The sequence below is a fragment of the Podarcis erhardii genome (genome assembly GCF_964252035.2).
Source record: "Podarcis erhardii genome assembly, chromosome: Z".
Classification (NCBI taxonomy): Eukaryota; Metazoa; Chordata; class Lepidosauria; order Squamata; family Lacertidae; genus Podarcis; species Podarcis erhardii.
In genome coordinates this window covers 416,870-440,566 of record NC_138504.1, presented here as the reverse complement: position 1 = coordinate 440,566, position 23,697 = coordinate 416,870, and the positions used below count along the sequence as shown (strand labels likewise).

The 23,697-nt window shown below is 45.8% G+C and overlaps 1 protein-coding gene and 1 pseudogene across 3 annotated transcripts in view; both read right to left on the bottom strand.

Moving 5' to 3' along the window:
• OGT (O-linked N-acetylglucosamine (GlcNAc) transferase) overlaps positions 1-15,976 on the bottom strand; it is an 83,237-nt gene extending 67,261 nt beyond the window's left edge. Inside the window, exons 1-2 of one of the 2 annotated variants that reach the window (XM_081846726.1) lie at positions 15,650-15,976; positions 7,316-7,496 (exon numbers count right to left, since the gene is read on the bottom strand). In XM_081846726.1, the coding sequence (XP_081702852.1) occupies positions 7,316-7,496; positions 15,650-15,686 (218 nt within the window). In that variant the 5' untranslated portion in view covers positions 15,687-15,976. The remainder of the gene's footprint in view (positions 1-7,315; positions 7,497-15,649) is intronic. The other variant, XM_081846727.1, reaches the window with a different exon arrangement.
• Positions 15,977-21,667: 5,691 nt separating this feature from the next.
• Positions 21,668-22,202, bottom strand: LOC309334252 (ferritin heavy chain pseudogene; annotated as a pseudogene). Its single transcript has one exon. The product of its transcript is annotated as a ferritin heavy chain pseudogene (transcript).
• Positions 22,203-23,697: the final 1,495 nt, after the last annotated feature.

Below are 23,697 nucleotides of genomic sequence, written 5' to 3'. Positions count from 1 at the left end.
CCAGGCAGAGGGCTTTCTCAGTGGTGGGGCCTGCCCTGTGGAACGCCCTCCCATCACATGTCAAAGAAATAAACAACTATAGGACATTTAGAAGACATCTGAAGGCAACCCTGTTTGGGGAAGGTTTGAAGGACTGATGTTTTAATGTATTTTTAATCTTTTGTTGGAAGCCACCCAGAGGCTGGGGAAACCCAGTCAGATGGGCAGGGTAAAAATATATTATTATTATTATTATTAATAATAATAATGCCAACTTGGCAAAAATGACCGGAAGATCAGAAAACAGGAAGACCAAAATTTCAATAAGTAATGGAGGAAATATATAATTTGCTATATCTTAAAAACCATTGTAGACCGCTAAAATCATGGGTAGGCAAACTAGGGCCTGGGGGCCAGATCTGACCCAATCACCTTCTAAATCGAGCCCATGGACAGTCCAGGAATCAGTGTGTTTTTACTTGAGTAGAATGTGTCCTTTTATTTAAAATGCATCTCTGAGTTACTTGTGGGGCATAGGAATTCGTTCCCCCCCCCCCAAAAAAAATACAGCCCCCCCCCACAAGGTCTGAGGGACAGTGGACCGGCCCCCGGCTGAAAAGTTTGCTGACCCCTGCCTAAAATCATTAGCAGGATGACTATGACACTTGTAGTTTAATGTTGACTTCTGGACATAATGGAGATGTAAAAGATGTGGATTATTATAAAATATGCCAGAGGAAATGGTTAACAAAAGGACCCACAAAGGGGAGAAGGCAAGCCCAGGAGATTCTTTGGAATCTTGTTTTCATGTTGGTTGTTGGATAATCAATCGTATTTTTCTGTCTGTAAGACGCCCCCATGTACAGTGGTACCTCTGGTTATGAACTTAATTTGTTCCGGAGGTCTGTTCTTCAGCTGAAACCGTTCTTATCCTGAGGCACACTTTCACTAAAGAGGTCTCCCGCTGCGCACACTTCGCAACCAGGAGTAGCCACTTTCAGGTTAGCAAAGCTCATAACCTAAAACGTTCGTAACCAGAAGCATTTGTAACCAGAGGTACCACTGTATAAGACGCCTATTTTGGGGGACTCAGATTTAAGAATATGGGGGGAGATGCCCTAGAACAAGGATCCTCAACCTTCAGCCCTCCAGATGTTTTGGACTACAATTCCCATCATCCCTGACAACTGGTCCTGTTAGCTAGGGATCTAATTTACCAAAGGAAAGGGACCCAGCTATCAGCAGCGATCGACCAAACCCTCCCGGGTGTCTACCAGTAGATCATGCTCGACCTGTTGGACATCCCTGTTATAGATCATATCCCAACAGGCTTTTACTTTACTTTTTACTTTTACTATATGGCCTAGGACACTTGTACCTATGGGACCACCTCTCCTGGTATGCCCCACAGAGGACCTTACGGTCTACAAATAACAACACCCTGAAGATCCCGTGCCCCAGGGAGATTAGACTGGCCTTGACCAGAGCCAGGACCTTTTCGGTCGTGGCCCTGGCCTGGTGGAACTCTCTCACAAGAGACCAGGGCCCTGCGGGACTTGACATCTTTTTGCAGGGCCTGCAAGATGGAGCTGTTTCAACACGGTTCAGCCTGACTCATTTTCTCTTTGTATAAGAACAAACACTAAGGAGGTTTCCCAGGCCACTCACAGGTCCTTATAATATCAGTGGAAACAGTTGATCCAGGCAAGTATTAATCGCTTTCCATTTTAACCTAAGGATTGCCATTTATCCAGTCTAATCTTAATTTCAATTTATTTGAATTAATTTTAGGATGCATTTTAATCGTTTGATTGCTTGTTTTTATGTATATTGTATTCTTTATATGATTCAGGTAGGTAGCTGTGTTGGTCTGACACAGTCGAAATATATATAAAAATAAAAAAGAATTGTCCAGTAGCACCTTAGAGACCAACTAAGTTTGTTCTTGGTATGAGCTTTCGTGTACATGCACACTTCTTCAGATACACTGAAAGAGAAGTCAGGGTAGTAGGAGATGGGTGATTGGCTCAATGAGTATGGTAAACCTGTTGAGGACTGTTAAGGACTGCAAATATAGTGGCACCTTGGGTTACAGACGCTTCAGGTTATAGACGCTTCAGGTTACAGACTTCGCTAACCCAGAAATAGTACTTCGGGTTAAGACCTTTACTTCAGGATGAGAGCAGAAATGCACGGCAGCGGCGGGAGGCCCATTAGCTAAAGTGGTACTGTTTTAAACAAAACCTGCCCTTATTCCCTTATGGGGTACAGAAGAGCCCTTATAGAGTCCTTTGTAGGTTTTCCATCAGTAGGAGAAAATAACGGAGGCCAATGAGAGAATATTGAGAAGTAAAGCAGTTCGTAAGCCTGATCTTTATTAGAGCTGTTGCAACAGGGTACTCCCCTCACACACAGGAGAGGCGAGGAGGACCCAGAACAAAGGTGTGCCTCCCCTTATATAGACATTTTGAAATTCTCTGCCCTGGAGCTTAAGACCACCCCCAGAAACATCATACATACATCAGAGAAGGGGTGTAGCCCAAGACCACCCCCCAGATACATCATACCTACATCATAGAAAAGGCGGTCGACAACAGAAATCTGAGTGCTTTGTTTATCTCCCGTCTACCAGGTTATCTGATAATGCCTTATCTGATTGCCTTTCCTGATAGTCTGGCCATTCCTTTGAGATGGTAATCACTTAACTCATGAGACAATGGGAAGGTTCCTTCACCCTCTCCCTCCTTGCAGAGAAACATTTGGTCAGTTTGGGAGTCAAAATGGTTTCAGGACTGTATTCCTCCAGACATGTGGTTTATATATTTATGTACATGTTTCTTTGGTACACTTATGAACATTTATTATATATCTAAGACCTTAAAATTCTTATAACAATTCCCCCCTTTGAGGATGTATTTTTTTCTTAAATTTTTTTTGCCCCACAAATAATAACATGGTATGTTGTAAGTGGATGCCTTTGTGTAAATATAGGATATCACATAAAAATAACGCATGTTGCATTTTGTTACTAAATTACTTGTGGCATTCTAACACTTTGGGAGAAACATTTACTCAATAGTGGTCTATGCTTTATACACTTAGCAGGAAGGTCCACTAATGACTGAAAAATGCAGTTTGTTTTCTTTCTGCCTTTTTTTGCATGTTCTCAGGCATCAAAGTTTGCTTCACCATAAAACAGCAACAACAATCCCTGATGAATCCCCTTAGGGCTTTCATTTTGGCCACATAGCCGTGTCTTTGCCTTGGCCTTTCTATGGGATTTTATTATCAAAGGCTCATGATTTCCACTCATGGGAAATTGCTCACTTGCTCTTAAGGGACCAAAAAGCTAGTTGCAGCCTGGATAAAAAGGTAAAGGGACCCCTTGACCATTAGGTCCAGTCGTGACCGACTCTGGGGTTGCGGCGCTCATCTCGCTTTATTGGCCGAGGGAGCTTCCGGGTCATGTGGCCAGCATAACTAAGCCACTTCTGGCGAACCAGAGTAGCGCACAGAAATGCCGTTTACCTTGCCGCCGGAGCGGTACCTATTTAGCTACTTGCACTTTGAGGTGCTTTCGAAGTGCTAGGTTGGCAGGAGCAGGGACTGAGCAACGGGAGCTCACCCCGTCGCGGGGATTCGAACCACCGACCTTCTGATCGGCAAGTCCTAGGCTCTGTGGTTTAACCCACAGCACCACCCATGTCCCCTTGCAGCCTGGATACACTTGCCTTATTCAAACTGAGTCCAATTAGAATTTATATAGCCCCATGGTTCTCAACTTTTCAAATCAATCTGTAAAACAAACAAACAAACAAACAAACAAACAAACAAACAAACAAACAAAAAACACTATTCCGGAAAAAGGGTACTTGTCCAAATTAGTCAATTTAACTCTTTAAGGGATCATTCCTGCTAAATCAAGGCATATATGCCTTCATAAATCTGGTGTTTCATGGATCCTGAAGCTTCTCCTTGGTAAAGCAAGTTTTAACCCATTTTAAAATGGGTAGGGAAGGTTGGCCAAGTGCCAGGTGGGACAAGGAAATGTGGTCATAATATTGGACTACGCAATAGCCTGATCTATTAGAAAGCATAAAATGCACGAGAATCCTCCATTGGGGTGTAAACAATAAGACACCATACACTGAACATAAAAACAATTACACACAATAATTGGGTCCCCCCTTTGTGGAAATGACATACTGTCAAACACATTTTAGCATTCCTACATAATAACTCATAATACACACAACATACAAATATCCCATACCAGTTGGATATCTTGAGGCAATCATGTGATTTTGAGAAAATTCTTGCTGTTTTACATCTCTTTGACAAATTTTTTGTTAATTTGGACACAGTACTTCAGGTTAAGAACAGTTTCACCTTAAGGATGGACCTCCAGAACAAATTAAGTTCTTAACCCGAGGTACCACTTCAGTCTTACAGGAGAAAGCAAGCAATAGTATGCAAATGATTAGCACATGTAATGAGACAGGAATCCAATATCTCTATCAGCGGCGTAGCATGGGTTGTCAGCACCCGGGGCAAGGCAAGTAATTTGCGCCCCATACCCCTTATCTGCCGCCGCTGCCAGCTTCTTCTTGCTGCTGCCTGGGCTGGGGTATTTACGGTAAGGTAGCCACGGCGGCGGTGGCGGGTCTGTGTCAGGTGATCTGAGGCGAGTTTGACGCCGCTTGCCCGGAGGAGGAGGGCAGAGAGGCGAGGAAAATGCAACATGGCCCTGCCGCTGCCGCGGCAGCGGCGGGGCTGTGAAGAGGGGCTGCCTGGCGCGCCCTCCGCGGCCCTGACGCGCGGGGACCGCGGCGAGCCGCTGCCTGCCGGACGCCTTCAGCCCGGACGCGCGCACAGCTCGTCGGTTGCGCGAGATATGGGGCTCTGCTACAGCCTGCGCCCGAGGCTCTTCGGCGACTCCGGAGGCGGCGAGCGCCCCCCCCAGATGTTGCGCCCGGTGCGGCCGGCCCCCCCTGCACCCCCTACGCTACGCCACTGATCTCTATTAAGACCAGGTCTCTCCATAGTTTGCAGTTTAATGATAAGTCAACTTATCACTAAACGGCAAATTATGGAGTTTACAACTTGCTGAATTGCAACATTACTAAACTGAAAACTATGGAGAGACCTGGTCTGACTAGAAATATTGGATTCTTGTCTCATTGCATAAGCTAAAGCTATTTTTGGTCATCTGCAAACCATCCCTTGCATTTTCTTGCAGGACTAATTGCAGTCATTCACAGTTGCCAACAGGTTGACCATACCCACTGAGTCCTACTACCGTTTGGAGAAAATCCCCGCCCCACCCTCCCTCTATATATCAGGGTCCGGGGACTCCCCTCCCTCTATATATCAGGGTCTGGGGACTCCCCTCCCTCTATATATCAGGGTCTGGGGTCTCCCCTCCCTCTATATATCAGGGTCTGGGGACTCCCCTCCCACTATATATCAGGGTCTGGGGACTCCCCTCCCTCTATAGATCAGGGTCCGGGGACTCCCCTCCCTCTATAGATCAGGGTCTGGGGACTCCCCTCCCTCTATATATCAGGGTCCGGGGACTCCCCTCCCTCTATATATCAGGGTCTGGGGACTCCCCTCCCTCTATATATCAGGGTCTGGGGACTCCCCTCCCTCTATATATCAGGGTCTGGGGACTCCCCTCCCTCTATATATCAGGGTCTGGGGTCTCCCCTCCCTCTATATATCGGGGTCTGGGGACTCCCCTCCCTCTATATATCGGGGTCTGGGGTCTCCCCTCCCTCTATATATCAGGGTCTGGGGACTCCCCTCCCACTATATATCAGGGTCTGGGGACTCCCCTCCCTCTATAGATCAGGGTCCGGGGACTCCCCTCCCTCTATATATCAGGGTCTGGGGACTCCCCTCCCTCTATATATCAGGGTCCGGGGACTCCCCTCCCTCTATATATCAGGGTCTGGGGACTCCCCTCCCTCTATATATCAGGGTCTGGGGTCTCCCCTCCCTCTATATATCAGGGTCTGGGGACTCCCCTCCCTCTATATATCAGGGTCTGGGGACTCCCCTCCCTCTATATATCAGGGTCCGGGGACTCCCCTCCCTCTATATATCAGGGTCTGGAGACTCCCCTCCCTCTATATATCAGGGTCTGGGGACTCCCCTCCCTCTATATATCAGGGTCTGGGTACATCTGCTTCAGTGTATCTGAAGAAGTCTGCCTACGCACAACAGCCAAGTGTTGTTCTTATTATTGACTACAAGTATTAAGATGTCAATCATGGAGGCACAGGTCTGTAATCCTTTTTTAGGAAAAGGTTCAGCTTTGCTGGCATCCTCTCAATATGGACAAGCAGAGGAAGGTTTCCTTTTGGGAACCATAAAATCACCCATCTCCTACTACCCTTCTGAGAAATACCCCACCCCACCCTCCCACTACATATCAGGTCTGGGGACTTCTGTTTCACTGTATCTAAGGAAGGGCGCCTGCACACAAAAGCTTCGACCAAGAACAAACTGAGTTGGTCTCTAAGGTGCTACTGGACATTTTTTTAATTTTTATTTATTTATTTTCGGCTATTTTTGGTCATCTGCATACTCTCCCTTGCTTTTTCCTATCAGACTAATTGCAGTCGTTCACAGTCGCCCACAGGTTGACCATACCCATTGAGTCCTACTACCCTTTGTGGAAAAACCCCGCCCCACCCTCCCACTATCTATCAGGGTCTGGCTAATAATAATAAATAAGAAACTTTTATTTGTATCCCGCCCTCCCCGTCCGAACCTGGGCTCAGGGAGACTAACACCAAATATGTAACACTGGAATAAAATCAAGCAATAACGAAATTACCTCCTGAAAACAAGTCAGGATCAAATTCAAATCCAATTAGATGGCTTTCCGCAGGATTTGGGTTGGGAACAGTAAACGTTCGTCAGGCCCAACTGTTTGCGCTGCTCTTATATGGGCCTGTGAGAACACTGGGAGGCCTCTTTCATACTAGACTTCGGTTTCTGTGTATCTCAAGAAGGGCACATGCCGACGTAAAGCTTAGACCCAGAACAAACTGAGTTGGTCTCTAAGGTGCCACTGGACCATTTATTTTATTTTATTATTTCTATGATGTTAGCCCAGGGTTCCTCAACCTCGGCCCTCCTACAATTCCCAGCATCCCTGACCACTGGTCCTGCTAACTAGGGAGTTGTAGGCCAAAAAACATCTGAGGGCTGAGGTTGAGGACGCCTGTTAGCCACTCTGAGCCCAGTTTCGGCAGGGGAGGGTGGGATACAAGTGAAATGTATTATGGTTTTATTATTATTACTTTGAAAGTCCCCAACCTCCTACCTGTCCAGCCTGCGACATTGGAAGTGAATGGATGAGAGCAGCAACAGGACGCCGGTGTTGTCGGGCTCCTGTCTCCACAGTTGCATGCAGTGCCTCTCAGCTGCTTCAAAGTCTCCTGCCTGGTACTCCCGGTGAGCCAACTCTGCCAGCCCTTGGAAGGAAAGCAGACGTTTTGTTGGTTCTGAAGGATCACCAAGACATTTGGAGGGGGGAAACAAAAAGTTAGAAGAGGGGAGGCAAAAGAGGACAGATGGCAGTGTGCAAATAAAAAGGTGAAATGCTTGGCGTGATGCAAAACCCTAAGGGGGTCTGCCAGGCGAACACAAACAGATCAGCTAAATGTCAAAAGCAGGGGTCAGCAAACTACAATTCCCATCATCCCTGACCCTTGGTCCTGTTAGCTAGGGTCGATTGGAGTTGTAGTCTCCAAACAGCTAGAGGGCCGAGTTGGGCCATGCCTGATCTAGAGCAGTGGCAGCCAAACTTGGCCCTCCAGCTGTTTGGAGACTACAGTGCCCATCATCCCTGACTGCTGGTCCTGCAAGCTAGGTATGATGGGAGTAGTAGGCCAAAAACATCTGGAGTGCCGAGTTTGAAGAAGCCTGCTTTAAGGTATAATCTGGTGGAAGGAAGGCGCAATCATGTTGGGCGCCTTCTGACCTTCTTTGACGTAGAAGCATTGGGAAGAGGGCAACAGGAATGAGCTGCATGTAGGCAGCTGGGGAAGCCATACAGGCTACACCAGCGGTCAGCAAACTTTTCCAGCAGGGGGCCGGCCCACTGTCCCTCAGACCTTGTGGGGGGCCGGACTATATTTTTTTTGGGGGGGGAAATGATGGGTGGGGTAGAAATAATAAATTAATATTATTATTATGAACTGGGCCTGAGTCTGGGCTGGGGAAACTGAGCCAGATGGGTGGGGTATAAATAATAAATTGTTGCTGCTGCTGCTGCTGCTGCTGCTGCACATCTCATAGAAAAGTATGCTAAGAAACTGTGTGGTAGGCTTTACGCAGCCTTCATCGATTTGAAAGCTTCATTTGACTCAATTTTGTGAGTGAAACTCTGGGATAAGTCGAACTCCCCAAGTAAACACAAAAGACAACTGTGCTTGATTAAATGCTTATATCAGGGGTCAGCAAACTTTTTCTGCAGGGGGCTGGTCCACTGTCCATGTGGTGGGCAGGACTATATTTTGGAGGGGGGGGGAATGAACAAATTCCTATGCCCCACAAATGCATTTTAAATAAAAGCACATGTTCTACTCATGTCAAAAATACCAAGCAGGCACCACAAATCACCCAGAGATGCATTTTAAAGAAAAGCACACATTCTACTCATGTACAGACACTGATTCCCAGACCATCCGAAGGCAGGATTGAGAAGGTGATTAGGACGCATCCAGCCCCTGGCCCTTAGTTTGCCTACCCATGGTCAAAAGGATCAGTCACCTTTCATTTCATTCGATCCCTTCCAGTGCCATAAAATCCTAGAATTCTAGAGTTGGAAGAGTCGTTTAGTCCAAATGCCAAAATTCAGGAATCTGAACATACAGCCCACCCCAACCAATTTGATACTAAACCAGATAAGTGTTCGAAACTCAGATATATAAGCTAGGCGCCAAATGGCTCCTTAGACCAAAATTGCAGTCAACAAAACGGAACGTCTAGTTCTCATTTGGGGGCAAAAAGGCTCCAAAGTCTTATTTTTCAAACGATGGATTGACAGTGACTGATTCTGAGCTGAACATTTGGCTTGTTCAGATGACAATCTTGAGCTAGGTGAAGATCTTTGAGAATTGAAAGAAAAAAAGCCATATATATACAGGCCCATTCCGGCCTCTTTTTCTTAAGGGCGACCGCTCCTACTCAGGGTAGATAAAAATCAATGATTTAAAAAATAAAATAAAAATCAGACTTTTAAAATAAAATGCTTTTGGAGGAAAAATATTTCTGAAGATAGTTTTCTATTTAAGTTATAGTCCAAAGGCTATAAACTTAGACTGAAGGAAATAAGGATTTGTTTTAAGATTTTCATGTGCGCTAAAACTCAGTCTAAGGTTGTTGTTGTTTTATTTTTTTTAAAGTTAACCGCATCAGTTAACAAACATGGATACCTATGCTACCATGTTATTTTTTAGTTAAATAAATTGTTTAAATTGTTATGAAGGAAATGTTTTTCTCTCCTTCCAATCAAGTACAGCAGAAAAGTTGTCCAAATATAAACCGTTAACTTATGAAACCTCACCATGATTTTATACATGCTCTATACAGCTGACTGTGCCCCCAAATACCCCAGTAATAAGATCATTAAGTTCGCAGATGATACAACGGTGGTTGGTTTAATTACGGCTGGAGAGGGAGAGACGGCCTATAGGAAGGAAGTTGAGCAGTTGGGGGAGTGGTGCAGGAAAAACAACTTACTGCTTAACTTAAAGAAAACAAAAGAGATCATTGTGGACTTTAGGAAATGTAAATTGAATATTCAGCCACTTATTATTGAGGGGAAGTGTGTGGAACAGGTCTCAGTGTTTCGATTTCTGGGAATGGAGTTGAGAGACGACCTAACCTGGGGAGAGAACAGCAAAGACCTGGTGAAGAGAGCACAGCAGAGGTTATATTTTCTGAGAATCCTCCGGAAAAACAATCTCTCAAAGGACCTGTTGATGGCATTCTACCATTGCACTGTGGAGAGCGTACTAACTTATGGTCTGTGCGTGTGGTTTGGGAGCTGCACGGCCAGGGAAAAAACAATGCTATCCAGGGTTGTAAAGACTGCAGAGAGAATTATTGGGTGCACTCTTCCCACCTTAGATCAAATCTATGCTGCCAGGTGCCATAAGAAAGCGGCAGAGATAGCACATGATAGTACGCACCCCAGAAATGATCTCTTTCAGCTTCTGCCTTCTGGAAGAAGGTATAGGGTTATAAAGGCCAGGACTCGCCGCCTGAAAAACAGTTTCTACGCTAATGCAATTCTGGTTCTAAATGCAGCATAAGGGGTCTCTGTAGTATAGTGTATTTTAAAATGGGGTTTTAGAGTTTTTTAGGGGTTTTTGAATGTTTTATGTAGTTTTATGCAGTTTTATGTAGTTTTGTGGTAGTTTTATGTAGTTTTTCAATTTCATTGTTCCGCAAGGGACAATGACAATAAAGATATCATATCGTATCGTATCGTATAATTATAGGTCTATGTATTTCTAATAGTAGAACCAAATCAGTCATTTTAGATAGAACTGTAAAAAGGACTCTGAAAAGTTATTATTCCAAAAATGAAGCCTTCCTCCCCATTGTCAATATTAAGAGGATGCCAGCAAGGTTGAACCTTTCTGTAAATAAAACACATTTTATCACTCCAAAAAGAAAACCTTCCTCCACTTGTCAATAATAAGAGCAGGGGTAGGCAACCTTAAAGATCAACTAAACATAAGCTTTCAAGGTATGAGCTTTCATGTGTAATACACACTTCATCATATACTCTGAAGCAGACTTTTGCCATAAAAGATGTAACTCACAGCTGACGCACATTTCACCTGCACACATTCAGCTTGACATGCTTGGCTAATAATAGTAAGCCACTCTGGACAGCTTCCAACAAAAGATTAAAAATACTTTTAAATATCAGTCATTTAAAACTTCCCGGAATTAAAAAAAATTAAAGGGCTATGTGCCTTTGGCGATCCCACTCTCCATCGTCCCCAAGGTGGATTCACAAGATGCTGTTTGAGCAAACGTAACCCCCAAGCTAAGTTGAGAATTGCCTGTATATACAGAATTTTTCATTTGGACACTTTGAACCGTTTTCCAACCGAGATCAAAAAGTTCTAGTGGTTGACATTAGGACATATAGCAAATATTGACCACAAACTCGTCTCTTTCTTCCAGGCAATGTAAAGGGACATCAATCCCCACCCTTTGAGTTTTAAGTGACTGATGTTTTAATGTACCGTATTTTTCGCTCTATAGGACAGACTTTTTCCCCTCCAAAAATGAAGGGGAAATGTGTGTGTGTGTGTGTGCGCGCGCGCGCGCGCGCGCGCATCCTATGGAGCGAATGCAGGCTTTCGCTGAAGCCTGGAGAGCGAGAGGGGACGGTGCGCACCAACCCCTCTCGCTCTCCAGGCTTCAGGCAGCTATCCGCAAGCCTTTGGAGAGCTCCAAAGACTTGCGGATAGCAGCCTGAAGCCCAGGGAGCGCAGCGCCAACTCCCACTGTGCTCCCCGGGCTTCAGGCAGCTATCTGCAAGACTTCTTTCTTTTTAAAAAAATAATTTTTATTAACCGGCCAATCAAATCAAATTAAATCACATCACATAAATTCCGAATTACAAAGCCGAATTTTAAATTTTGTTGGGGGGACCCATATTTCAAGATCCGAAGGGGGATCCGCAAGACCTCTGAGCTATCCGCAAGACTTCTGAGCGCGGTGGGAGTTCCCGCCAGGCGCCGAAGGCTTGCAGATGGCTGCCTGCAGAGCGCAGCGTCAACTCCCGCTGTGCTCCCCGGGCTTCAGGCAGCTATCCGCAAGCCTGAAGTCCCCAGCCCCACAAGCTCTGGGAGCAAAGGTGAGGTTGCCGCTCCCCGACCCGTTCTGGGGTCGGGGGAAGCTCGTGCTTCCCTCGCCCCCAGCCCTGCAAGCTCGCGCAGCCTCTCCCGGCTGGAGAGGTTGCACACGGCTAAAGAGGAAGCCAAGACAGCGAGCAGGATGGATCCCGCTCGCTGTCTTGGCTTCTTTGCTCTTTGGGGCTGGGGGGGATTTTTTTTTTATTCCCCCCCCCAAAAAAAAGTAGGTGCGCCCTATGATCCGGTGCGCCCTATGGAGCGAAAAATACGGTATTTTAAATCTTCTGCTGGAAGCCACCCAGAATGGCTGGGGAAACCCAGCCAGATGGGCGGGGTAGAAATAATAAATTATTATTACAATTATTATACCTATATTCTCTGCTGCTCCTGGGAGGGGCTTTGTGGAACCCCTGACTGCAACTGTGTTTCAAATATGTCTGTTTCTTTTGTTCAAAAACAAAAGCAACCACACACTACAGTTCAGGCTTCCTCAAACTTGGCCCTCCAGATGTTTTGAAACTACAATTCCCATCATCCCTGACCACTAGTCCTGCTAGCTAGGGATCATGGGAGTTGTGGGCTAAAAACATCTGGAGGGCCGAGTTTGAGGAAGCCTGTTGTAGTTAAATGAGAATATGCAATGAGCAGATGGCTTCTTAAGGAGTTAGGACCATCACCTCTATCATTCAGGCTGGATGTAATCTTGCACAACATCGACTTCTCTGTAATTTTCCTTTCAAGCCGGCTACTTATTACGAGGTCAGTAAACAAAATCAGCAGAGCAGGTTGACACCTAGAGCTGAATTTCAACTGCGTAGACCTATTTTTTTATTTTCATGTGCTGCCAATGACCAGGCACAGCACTCGAGTATGAGCTGAGATTTAGACTACATCACATTCACGTCACACTACCTACATAGGGCCTTTGCAAGTAAACCACCCAGGGCCGGATTTACGTATTAGCTCAACAAGCTCTAGCATAGGGCCCCCCAAAACATTAAAGGAAAAAAACCTGGATGTACATTTCCAAAATATAAGATAAAAAACGAATAAAATAAAACTGACACACAACAACAGTGCTTGGTGTTGTGTCGGCTCCTATTTGTGATGTGCAAATGGCTTTAGATACCTATCAGGTCCATAAGTTACCATATAGCATGTATTCAACACAAAAAACAGCAACAATTTGTTGTTGACAAAGGACAGCTGGACACAGAAAGGGCCCCATTACCTTCAGTTGCTTAGGCCCTCATCAAACCTAAATCCGGCCCTCTATCTATCATCAATCAATCATCTATTTAATCTATCTATCAATCTATTATTTATCTATCATCTATCTTATCTATCTATTTCTTTCTCTATGCCAGTGCTGGATTTACGTATAAGCTAAACAAGCTCTAACTTAGGGCCCCATTCTTCTGGGGGCCCCCAAAAAAATTAAAGGAAAAAAACCTGGATGTACATTTCCAAAATAGAAGGTGATTAATCTGAGTTTTCTGGGAAATTTTGAATGCGAAGGTTTTCCAGTGCCCCAAATCTACTAGGAGCTGAGAACACCTGAGTTTCGTACAGCACTATACAGTACATGCTTGCTGTGGATAATGATCTCCAAAAAGTGAATCTGAACTGCCTCATGTGGTTCACATCCATTCATTCTGCTTCCTCTTTACAAAGCAATGCATTTTTAGAAATGGAAATTTCTCTAAGGAAAATAACAAAACGGTAAAAAAATTCCATCCCGCTTTGCCGATCCACAATAGAGGTAAGAACAAAGAGGTGCAGCTTGGGGCGGAGAGAAAAAACAAACACTAATGGTATCCAAACACTAGATCATGGGTAGGCAAACTAAGGCCCAGGGGCTGGATCCAGGCCAATCACCTTCTCAATTTGGCCCGTGGACTGTCCGGGAATTAGCATGTTTTTACATTAGTAGAATGTGTCGTTTTATTTAAAATGCATCTCTGGGTGATTTGTGGGGCATAGGAATTTGTTCATTCCCCACCCCCCAAAAATTTTTTAGTCCCCCCTCCCCCAGGTCTGATGAACAGTAGACCGGCCGTCAGCTTAGAAAGTTTGCTGATCCCTGGACTAAATTGTGTGACTGTCTTTCCTCAATAAACGAACAGTCTTCAGCCAGGTAATTTAGGATATTCAGATTTTTTTTGGGGGGGGGGGTGAACCAGCAACCCCAGATGAGCAGATCTAAGAAGCGTAAATCTGCTTATCTATTTGCCCCAGGGGGTGGTTTGGTCAAACTGGGTTCCAGGGCTGCAGATAGGCACAGAGGCTGCCCGCCCACCCCAACAAACAGCTGCTACCCTGCCTAGTGACTGTATTTTTCCGTGTATAAGACTGTATTTCCCCCCAATTTCTTTAATTCTTTATTTCCTTGACATCTGATGGGAGGGCATTCCACAGGGCGGGGGGCCAACACCAAGAAGGCCCTCTGGAAAGGAAGCCTGGCCTCCAGGGTGGAGACGTTATTTCAGGCCTACTGGGCATAGGTTCTATAGGCAAAGTGAACTCAACACAGGCTCTCCTTGTGCATCACCCGCCTCAAAACAAGCGTGAAAGAGAGAGAGAGCAAACAATAAGAGAGCGGAAAGAAGCAAGAGCGCCTCTCCTACTCCTATTTATTTGGCTTAGTGAAAAGAAGATGATCCCCTAAAAAGTAAGATTTGCAGCCAGACAAAATGGGTATTTTAATATTCTGCTGGGAGCCGCCCAGAGTGGCTGGGGAAACCCAGCCAGATGGGCAGGGTATAGGTTAAGCATCCCCAAACTCAGCCCTCCAGCTGTTTTGGGACTACAACTCCCATCATCCCTAGCTAACAGGACCAGTGGTCAGGGATGATGGGAATTATAATCCCAAAACAGCTGGAGGGTCAAGTATGGCCATGCCTGTTATAGGTGAAACTGACGGGGAAGAATCTGGAACCAGCAAGCCTTCCACAAAGACTGGAATAAATTTGGTATAGGTGAAACTGACGGGGAAGAATCTGGAACCAGCAAGCCTTCCACAAAGACTGGAATAAATTTGAAAGACAACTGTAAGCAATCAACATCATTAGCAGGGTGATCTGAAGATTTGCCAGAAGAAACTGGGACCGAATTCAGGATGCACAATGGAATAACTTCGGGAACGACATCACAAGAATAGGAAAGGACGCGAAATGCATAGGAGGTAAAATGGAAGTTTGTAAAAACCATCGGGTGGAAGGGAGGCTCAGCAGAGCCAAAGAGATTTGATACGAGGACATGAGGTCATGCAATGCGACTGTATGTCAAATAAATAAAAATTATTATTTTTAAAAAGCAGATGGGCGGGGTGTATAAATAATTAATTTATAATCATCACCATCAATTGTTGTGGTTGTCACTAGACCAGGCATAGGCGAATTCCAGATGATTTGAGGCCACACTTCCCAGCATCCCTGGCCACTGGTCCTGTTAGCTAGGGATGATGGGAGGTGTAGTCCCAAAACAGCTGAAGGCCTCAGCCTCCGGGGGTAGCCAAGGCGGCGCCACCCGTCACACCCCCACCGCGGGCCGGCCCTCTCCCCGTCGGGGGCCAAGCCCCCCGGCCTCCTCCTCAGTCCGACCCCGATGGGGGCTCCTTCGCCGCTCTGCGCCCTTTCGGGGCCCAAAAGGCGCTCGGGCCTACCGGGCCCAGGCCGGCCGCCTGAGGGGAAAGACCTCCGCCACATCCGGGGACTCGCGCGCGCCTCGTAGCTCTCCCATAAGGGGCTAAGCGCCTCCTTCTCCTCCAGTACCTGTGCTGTCGGCAACGTTGCCCACGGAGGCTGCCATGGCTCCGGCGACTCAGCTCCCCGTCCGTCAGCGGCAGCGGCAACTTGCGAAATGGCGGTCGGGGCGCGCGCGGAGGAAAGCGCTAGCCGGAACCGGATCTCCTTTCGACAATGTAGTCCCACCGCTTCCCGCGCCTCGGGGGGGGGGGTGGCGCGCTTCCCTGCCGCCGGATGAGAAGTTGAAAAGAAGAAGGGAGGCGAGACGCCGAAGTATCCAGGGCTAGAGAAGCCGAAACGGCTGCCAAGAACCGAGGACGTTCGCGTGTATCCCTCCTCCGCGAGAAAGCCAACACACTGCAGTAGATTGGGCGGCGCGCATGCGCACTGGAGTACACTCGGCGCCTCACCTAAGGAAATGCGCGCGTTCCGTCTGCTGGCGCGCATGCGCTTTGAGGGACACTCGCCTCCGCGAAAGAAATGCGCGCGCTCCATCGGCTGACGCGCACGCGCTCTGGAGGACACTCGGCTCGCCTCAGCGAAAGACTGAGGGGTGCCGCGCGCAAGGGCCGGCGGGAAGGGGGGGGAAAGGGCGGGAAAGCGATGGCCGAGGGCTGAGGCAAATCAAGATTCATTCATTCGTATTGTTGTTTTGTTGCGATGGGCGAGGGCTGACGCAAAGATTTATGCATGCATGCATGCATGCATTCATTCATTCATTCATAAGTGATACATTTTTGATAGTCATTCAGTGCCTCTTTCGATTACAGTATTTCTGGAAAATTGGAAATTTCATATGTCTGTCCCACTGTAGCTGCAGACTTCCAGCAGATTATGGTCTGGGTCTCGGAAATAAACGATTTTATGGGGCCAAGCGCCCCAGTTGTGGCCGCTGGGCCTTCTTCAATGCTGACCCCACAAACCAGTAAGAAAGCGAATTTCGGGGGGGGGGGGAGGCTGAAATTCCATCAAGGGCCATTCACAACATCACAATAATAATAATAATTTTTCCAATGCCTTTTTTAAAAAATAGATTTTAAGTGTTACAACTATTCCATTCATTGTTAAAAATAACACTTAAAGTTAAAAAAACCACAAGAAACACCAGAACCTGATAGTAAGATTCAACATCTAATAACAATAACAAAAATGTTATTTAAAATAAATTTTATTTTTTAAAAAATAAATTTTAAAAATCCAATTTTTAAAAAAGAATTCATTGCAGCCCCTACCCTAACCTTCAGGTGTTCCACCAGCTGTTCCAGAGGCATCTCTTGTGACAAGGCAGATGTCCAAAGATCCAGGGGTCGGCCCGTGGCCTCTGGATTCAAATCCTTCCCCACCCAGAGGTTGAACTTCTGGTGGCTAAAATGCAGAGCTGCGCAGTTTCCCTGCGAATTAATTCATTTTCACCTCTCTTTTGTTATTGTTTGTCAAATGCAATAGATTTTAAAAAAATTATTTTACTCTCGATTCTGTGTATTTTCTTTTTTCTTTTTCTTTTATCAGTATGTTCTGTCCTATTCTTTTCATTTCCATTTTTTCCTTAAACGCATTACTTTATTTTTGGTATACATGGGTGTAAGGATTAATTCATTTTCACCCTTTAGGACGGTTAAAAGGTAAGCGACCATTAGGTCCAGTCATGGCCGACTCTGGGATTGCGGCACTTATCTTGCTTTATTGGCCGAGGGAGCCAGCGTACAGCTTCCAGTTCTGACGAGGGCCTGCTCGCCATAAGAAAATCAGTCTCACACCAAGATGGTTTCAAAAGGCCTAGCCAGCAACAACTGAACTCTCAATTTGGCCTCTAGCTGCTGCGGCCTAGCATTTTATTATTCAACAGTCAAAACTTATAACATTGTATAAACTCAGCAGTTAAAGACATTACCATACATGGAAATCACACCATTATCAGGGTATACTGTGTAAACCAATCACAGGGCTAGCATGAGGTGTTCACGCGCTGATCATGCCCAGCACAGCCTGCCCTGCCAAAAGGTCAGACTGCAGTAAATTTCCACTCATGTGCCCATTTTCCCTATAGACACAAACAACCATATTCCTACATACCCTCTTTTCTTACTTGTTTTATGAAAAATAAATTTTTTCTTAACAAAACCTAAACAGAATCATTTGTCTCATTTTCTAAACGCTTATAACTTGCAACATAAATTCTTCTTGTCATCCCTGTGGCGGGTTGCGGTTTGTACCACCATGTGGTACACTGGGCATACAAAGATGGTAGGCATTGAATGAAGAACAAAGAAAGAACAAAGAAACAGTGGGATCACTCAGAGGAGAAGATGGTGAAATGCAAACAGGGGACACAGAAAGGGCTGAACTCCTCAATGCCTTCTTTGCCTCAGTCTTCTCCAATAAAGAAAACAATGCCCGACCTGAAGAATTTGGAGCAAATGATTCAGCAGAGGAAACACAGCCCAGAATAACTAAGGAGATAGTACAAGAATACTTGGCTAGTTTAGATGTATTCAAGTCTCCAGGGCCAGATGAACTGCATCCAAGAGTATTAAAAGAACTGGCAGATGTGATCTCAGAACCACTGGCAGTTATCTTCGAGAATTCCTAGAGAACAGGCGAAGTCCCGGCAGACTGGAGGAGGGCAAATGTTGTCCCTATTTTCAAAAAGGGGGAAAGAGAGGACCCAAATAATTACCGCCCAGTCAGTCTGACATCAATACCAGGGAAGATTCTGGAGCAGATCATTAAGCAAACAGTCTGTGAGCACCTAGAAAGGAATGCTGTGATCACCAATAGTCAGCATGGATTTCTGAAAAATAAGTCATGGCAGACTAACCTGATTTCGTTTTTTGACAGAATTACAAGCCTGGTAGATGAAGGGAACGCAGTGGATGTAGCCTACCTTGATTTCAGCAAGGCATTTGACAAGGTGCCCCATGATATTCTTGTAAAGAAGCTGGTAAAATGCGGTCTTGACTATGCTACCACTCAGTGGATTTGTAACTGGCTGACTGACCGAACCCAAAGGGTGCTCATCAATGGTGACTCTTCATCCTGGAGAAGAGTGACTAGTGGGGTGCCACAGGGTTCTGTCTTGGGCCCGGTCTTATTCAACATCTTTATCAACGACTTGGATGATGGACTCAAGGGCATCCTGATCAAATTTGCAGATGACACCAAACTGGGAGGGGTGGCTAACACCCCAGAGGACAGGATCACACTTCAAAACGACCTTGACAGATTAGAGAACTGGGCCAAAACAAACAAGATGAATTTTAATAGGGAGAAATGTAAAGTATTGCACTTGGGCAAAAAAAATGAGAGGCACAAATACAAGATGGGTGACACCTGGCTTGAGAGCAGTACATGTGAAAAGGATCTAGGAGTCTTGGTTGACCACAAACTTGACATGAACCAACAGTGTGACGCGGCAGCTAAAAAAGCCAATGCAATTCTGGGCTGCATCAATAGGAGTATAGCATCTAGATCAAGAGAAGTAATAGTGCCACTGTATTCTGCTCTGGTCAGACCTCACCTAGAGTACTGTGTCCAGTTCTGGGCACCACAGTTCAAGAAGGACACTGACAAACTGGAACGTGTCCAGAGGAGGGCAACCAAAATGGTCAAAGGCCTGGAAACGATGCCTTATGAGGAACGGCTAAGGGAGCTGGGCATGTTTAGCCTGGAGAAGAGGAGGTTAAGGGGTGATATGATAGCCATGTTCAAATATATAAAAGGATGTCACATAGAGGAGGGAGAAAGGTTGTTTTCTGCTGCTCCAGAGAAGCGGACACGGAGCAATGGTTCCAAACTACAAGAAAGAAGATTCCACCTAAACATTAGGAAGAACTTCCTGACAGTAAGAGCTGTTTGACAGTGGAATTTGCTGCCAAGGAGTGTGGTGGAGTCTCCTTCTTTGGAGGTCTTTAAGCAGAGGCTTGACAACCATATGTCAGGAGTGCTCTGATGGTGTTTCCTGCTTGGCAGGGGGTTGGACTTGATGGCCCTTGTGGTCTCTTCCAACTCTATGATTCTATGATTCTATGATTCTATGAATGCAGCAACACAACACAATGAATCCTGCAACAAGCAAAATTACAATTAGCAAAAGTTTTCTTAACCAAGCTCTATTAAGTAACCAGGAAGACAACCATTCCCATGGATCAAAACCTTCGGGTGGATGCAAAGGATTATGGGCTATCATTTGTGCCATATAATCAATAGTAGCAGAAATACTGGCCGATTGATCAGATATATACATACAACAATGGGAATGAATTAAGGCACAAACTCCACCTTTGGAAGCAAGGATTATATCTAAAGCATAAAAACTTTGTAAAGCAACTTCCCTTATTTCTGAAATTTCATTGTTAATTAATTTTAAAGCCAAGATGGTAGAATTAAACAAGGCTTCAGTCCAATTTGCCAATTTATGCAGATCACGGTAATTCATAGCTGCACCTAAAGAGGGCAGAAGAGACCTAGAGATGGCTGTCCCTGTATATCGAGAAATAGGTGAATGCACTTCCCTTTTGTTACGCAAACGGACCGCTGGGAGCTTGTCCATTTTATACACCAGGGGTATGACTACTCCTAAAGTGCAGGTTCCAGAAAAGGCAGAGGGGATTTCTTTGTAGGCTCTTGTGCCACAGAATAACCATAAATCAGATTGGAGCAAACATGTAGATTTGCTGCTTTTCTTCATCCAATCAAACCAAACATAAAAATCTCTACACGCAGCCTGTTGTTCATAAGTCATGTAGGTTGTGACATTATTAACTAAAACTTTTGGCCTACCACTCATAGTGGTAACATTAAGAAAACAAGAAGATCCATTAACATACTCATAGGTCCAATTACAATATGGATAATGACCTAAAAAATTACTACTATTATGATTGAAATGAAAACAAAGAGACGCTGTTTCTATAAGCGACAAAAATACAGGGGGTGAACTAGTACGATTATCTTTCATATTATTACTAATCTTATATGAAGCATTTACTGGAATACCATGCAATAATATACCAGACCTCTTTGATTGGGGAGGAATATGCATACATACCCAACATTCAGAAAGATTAAGTATAGAAGCAAAATGATTTATGTCCCTAACATACGTATTGTTGTTCTAAATCTGATGATAAGGTTCAAGTCTCTGGGCCTTCTGCAAAAGAGCAGCACGACGAAAACGGCGCTTCACAGTGTCCACCGAGGGGTGATTGGTAGTCACGGTGGCTTCCCGGGGGGAGGAAGGCCAATGCGGTAGGGACGAAGATGGCCTTTCAACATGCCAGGAAACACTGGAACAGCTGTGGAAGGTGACTTTATCCAGGGCACATCAATGTGGCGATGTCTCCAGCTGCAGTGCGGGTTGAGATCAGGTGGAAGGTCATCACTGGCAGACAGCGTAGAATACAATTTCAAGGCGTTGGTGTCCCCTTGGGTGAAGGTGAGGCAACAGAAGAGCGCCAAGGTCGAACGCATAGGGCTGGAACCCATCGTATTTCTCCGTCCACGTCAATGGCAGCAAATCCGCGACCCCAGGAAATCAAGGAAGTTGGACCCTTCCACTGTGGATCTGGAAGCAACCTATAAGACACTAGAGGGCGCTGCAGTACTTCTTCCTTCCTGAAATGAAGTTCAGCAGGCGTAAAATTCTGAGTATCCACAATGAGATTGAAAGGGATGTCAGCAAACTGTTGGAATGTTAAAATTACAGCTGCCAATTCAGCACGTTGTGCTGAGGACTGCTCAGTAGTATACAAACTTTTCCATTCCCCCTCCTCTTCCCACACGACCACCCCCCCTGGATCTGGTGGAACAGTGAGGGCGGAGGGTAAGGGCAGGGGGGACAAGGCAGTCCGCAGGACATATCGCAGCCCTGTAAGGAAAGACAAACGAGGGTCTCTAGGGGGATTGTGAATAATTTTTCCCAAAAAATCAGCAAAAGTTATTTGAGTAGAAACGGCTGTCATCATCAAATGCATAAATTCTTCCTGGGAGAAGGGCAGGTACACTGACTGTAAGTCCATTCCAGATTTTGGTGCTCCCATCTTGCGCAAGTTGGTCACATGGTCACCCAGTTCTTTGATGGATTTGCTCATCCAAGTAGTGGGTCTCAATGAAGTCGCATAAATGGGGGTCATTTTTGTCAGTTGCCAGCTTGTGCAGTTCCAAAAGTGACTGGTTCACATTCTTTTCCAAGTGCAAAGCACACTCCATTGCTGTCAATCCACTCTCCCAGTCATCACGATCTGGTGTTTTGATGTCCTGCAAGAAGATGCGGCCGCCTCTTTGGTTCTGCAACTTCATAAGTTCCTCTGCATGCTCACGCTCCTCGTGGGACCGGTGAAGGAAGTACTTGGCAAAGTTCTTCAGGGCCACATCATCATGGTCAAAATAGTAGGACATGCTAAGATACACGTAGGAGGCGTAGAGCTCCAGGTTGATCTGCCGGTTGATGGCGGCTTCGCAGTCCTGGTGGTAGTTCTGGCGCACCTGGGAGGGAGACGAAGCCATGGCAGCGCGGCTGTAGGTGGTGCAGCTGGGTCGGGCAGGCGGAGGCGCGGAGGTCGGGTGGGCCCGAGCAGGGGTGGCAGAATCAAAAGCCAGCAACGGAGCAGCGGCACGAAGAGATTCTTGAAGAGGAGTGGTAGAGGGCTGTGCAGAAAGCGAAGAAAGTGGTGGAGGTAGTGGTGAGACAGGAGGAGCCGAAGGAGAGAAATCCGGTGTTTTAGGAGGTACATAAACCTGAAGATTCAAAGAAGGCAACGTGGGATGCAGAGACGAAGGAGGAGCCAAAAGGACAGGTGAGACAGGCAACGAGGCAGCCAAGAGGATATTTGCAGGAGTTAAGCTCGACATAGCTTTGTAGGCTTTACACCAGGCATGCAAAACTTTGATATCAATTTGAGGATGGTTGTGGAAAAAATGTCCTTTTTTTCCCCAGTTACAGATAGGTAGCCGTGTTGGTCTGCCATAGTCAAAACAAAACAAATTCCTTCCAGTAGCACCTTAAAGACCAACTAAGTCAGTTCTTGGTATGAGCTTTCGTGTGCATGCACACTTCTTCAGATACACACGAAAGCTCATACCAAGAACTGACTTAGTTGGTCTTTAAGGTGCTACTGGAAGGAATTTGTTTTGTTTTGACTATTTTTTCCCAGTCATTTAAATCCCAAGTGCCATCCTGAGGAAACCAGGGGCAGTGGGTGTCCAAAGCTTGAATAAGCGCCTTGAGATCGGCATCAAGTACAACAAGGTTGTTACTGGTAAGTAGGAACTTAAGGTCATCAAAAAATTTATTCTGTGGTGCAGAAAGAGATTGCCCCATGATAGTGAGAGTAGTGGAAAAAGAAGAAGCAGTCACCGGGATTCACAAAGGATGAAATGGAGCGAAAAAAGGGAGCACTCACCACTCATCCTCCAAAGAGAGGATGAGTGGTACCTGAAACCCTAGCCGGGCGTTGTAAGTGCAGAGAGGGCCGCAGCGTCCCGAAGTCCAAAATCAGTTGAAGTCCGGAAGAGACTGCTCCACAATGGCAGAAGGAAAGGGAGCACTCACCGGGATCCGAAGCGGATGAAAGACGTGTGGTGAGTGCTGGACGATGAGAAACAACGTGGAGTCCGAAGTTAGTCACACGGGGCACCAAATGATGAGGGCCTGCTCGTCATAAGAAAATCAGTCTCACACCAAGATGGATTCAAAAGACCTAGCAAGCAACAACTGAACTCTCAATTTGGCCTCTAGCTGCTGCGGCCTAGCATTTTATTATTCAACAGTCAAAACTTATAACATTGTATAAACTCAGCAGTTAAAGACATTACCATACATGGAAATCACACCATTATCAGGGTATACTGTGTAAACCAGGGCTAGCATGAGGTGTTCACGCGCTGATCATGCCCAGCACAGCCTGCCCTGCCAAAAGGTCAGACTGCAGTAAATTTCCACTCATGTGCCCATTTTCCCTATAGGCACAAACAACCATATTCCTACACAGTTCATGTGGCCAGCATGACTAAGCTGCTTCTGGCAAACCAGAGCAGCTTCCCGCCGGAGCAGTACCTATTTATCTACTTGCACTTTG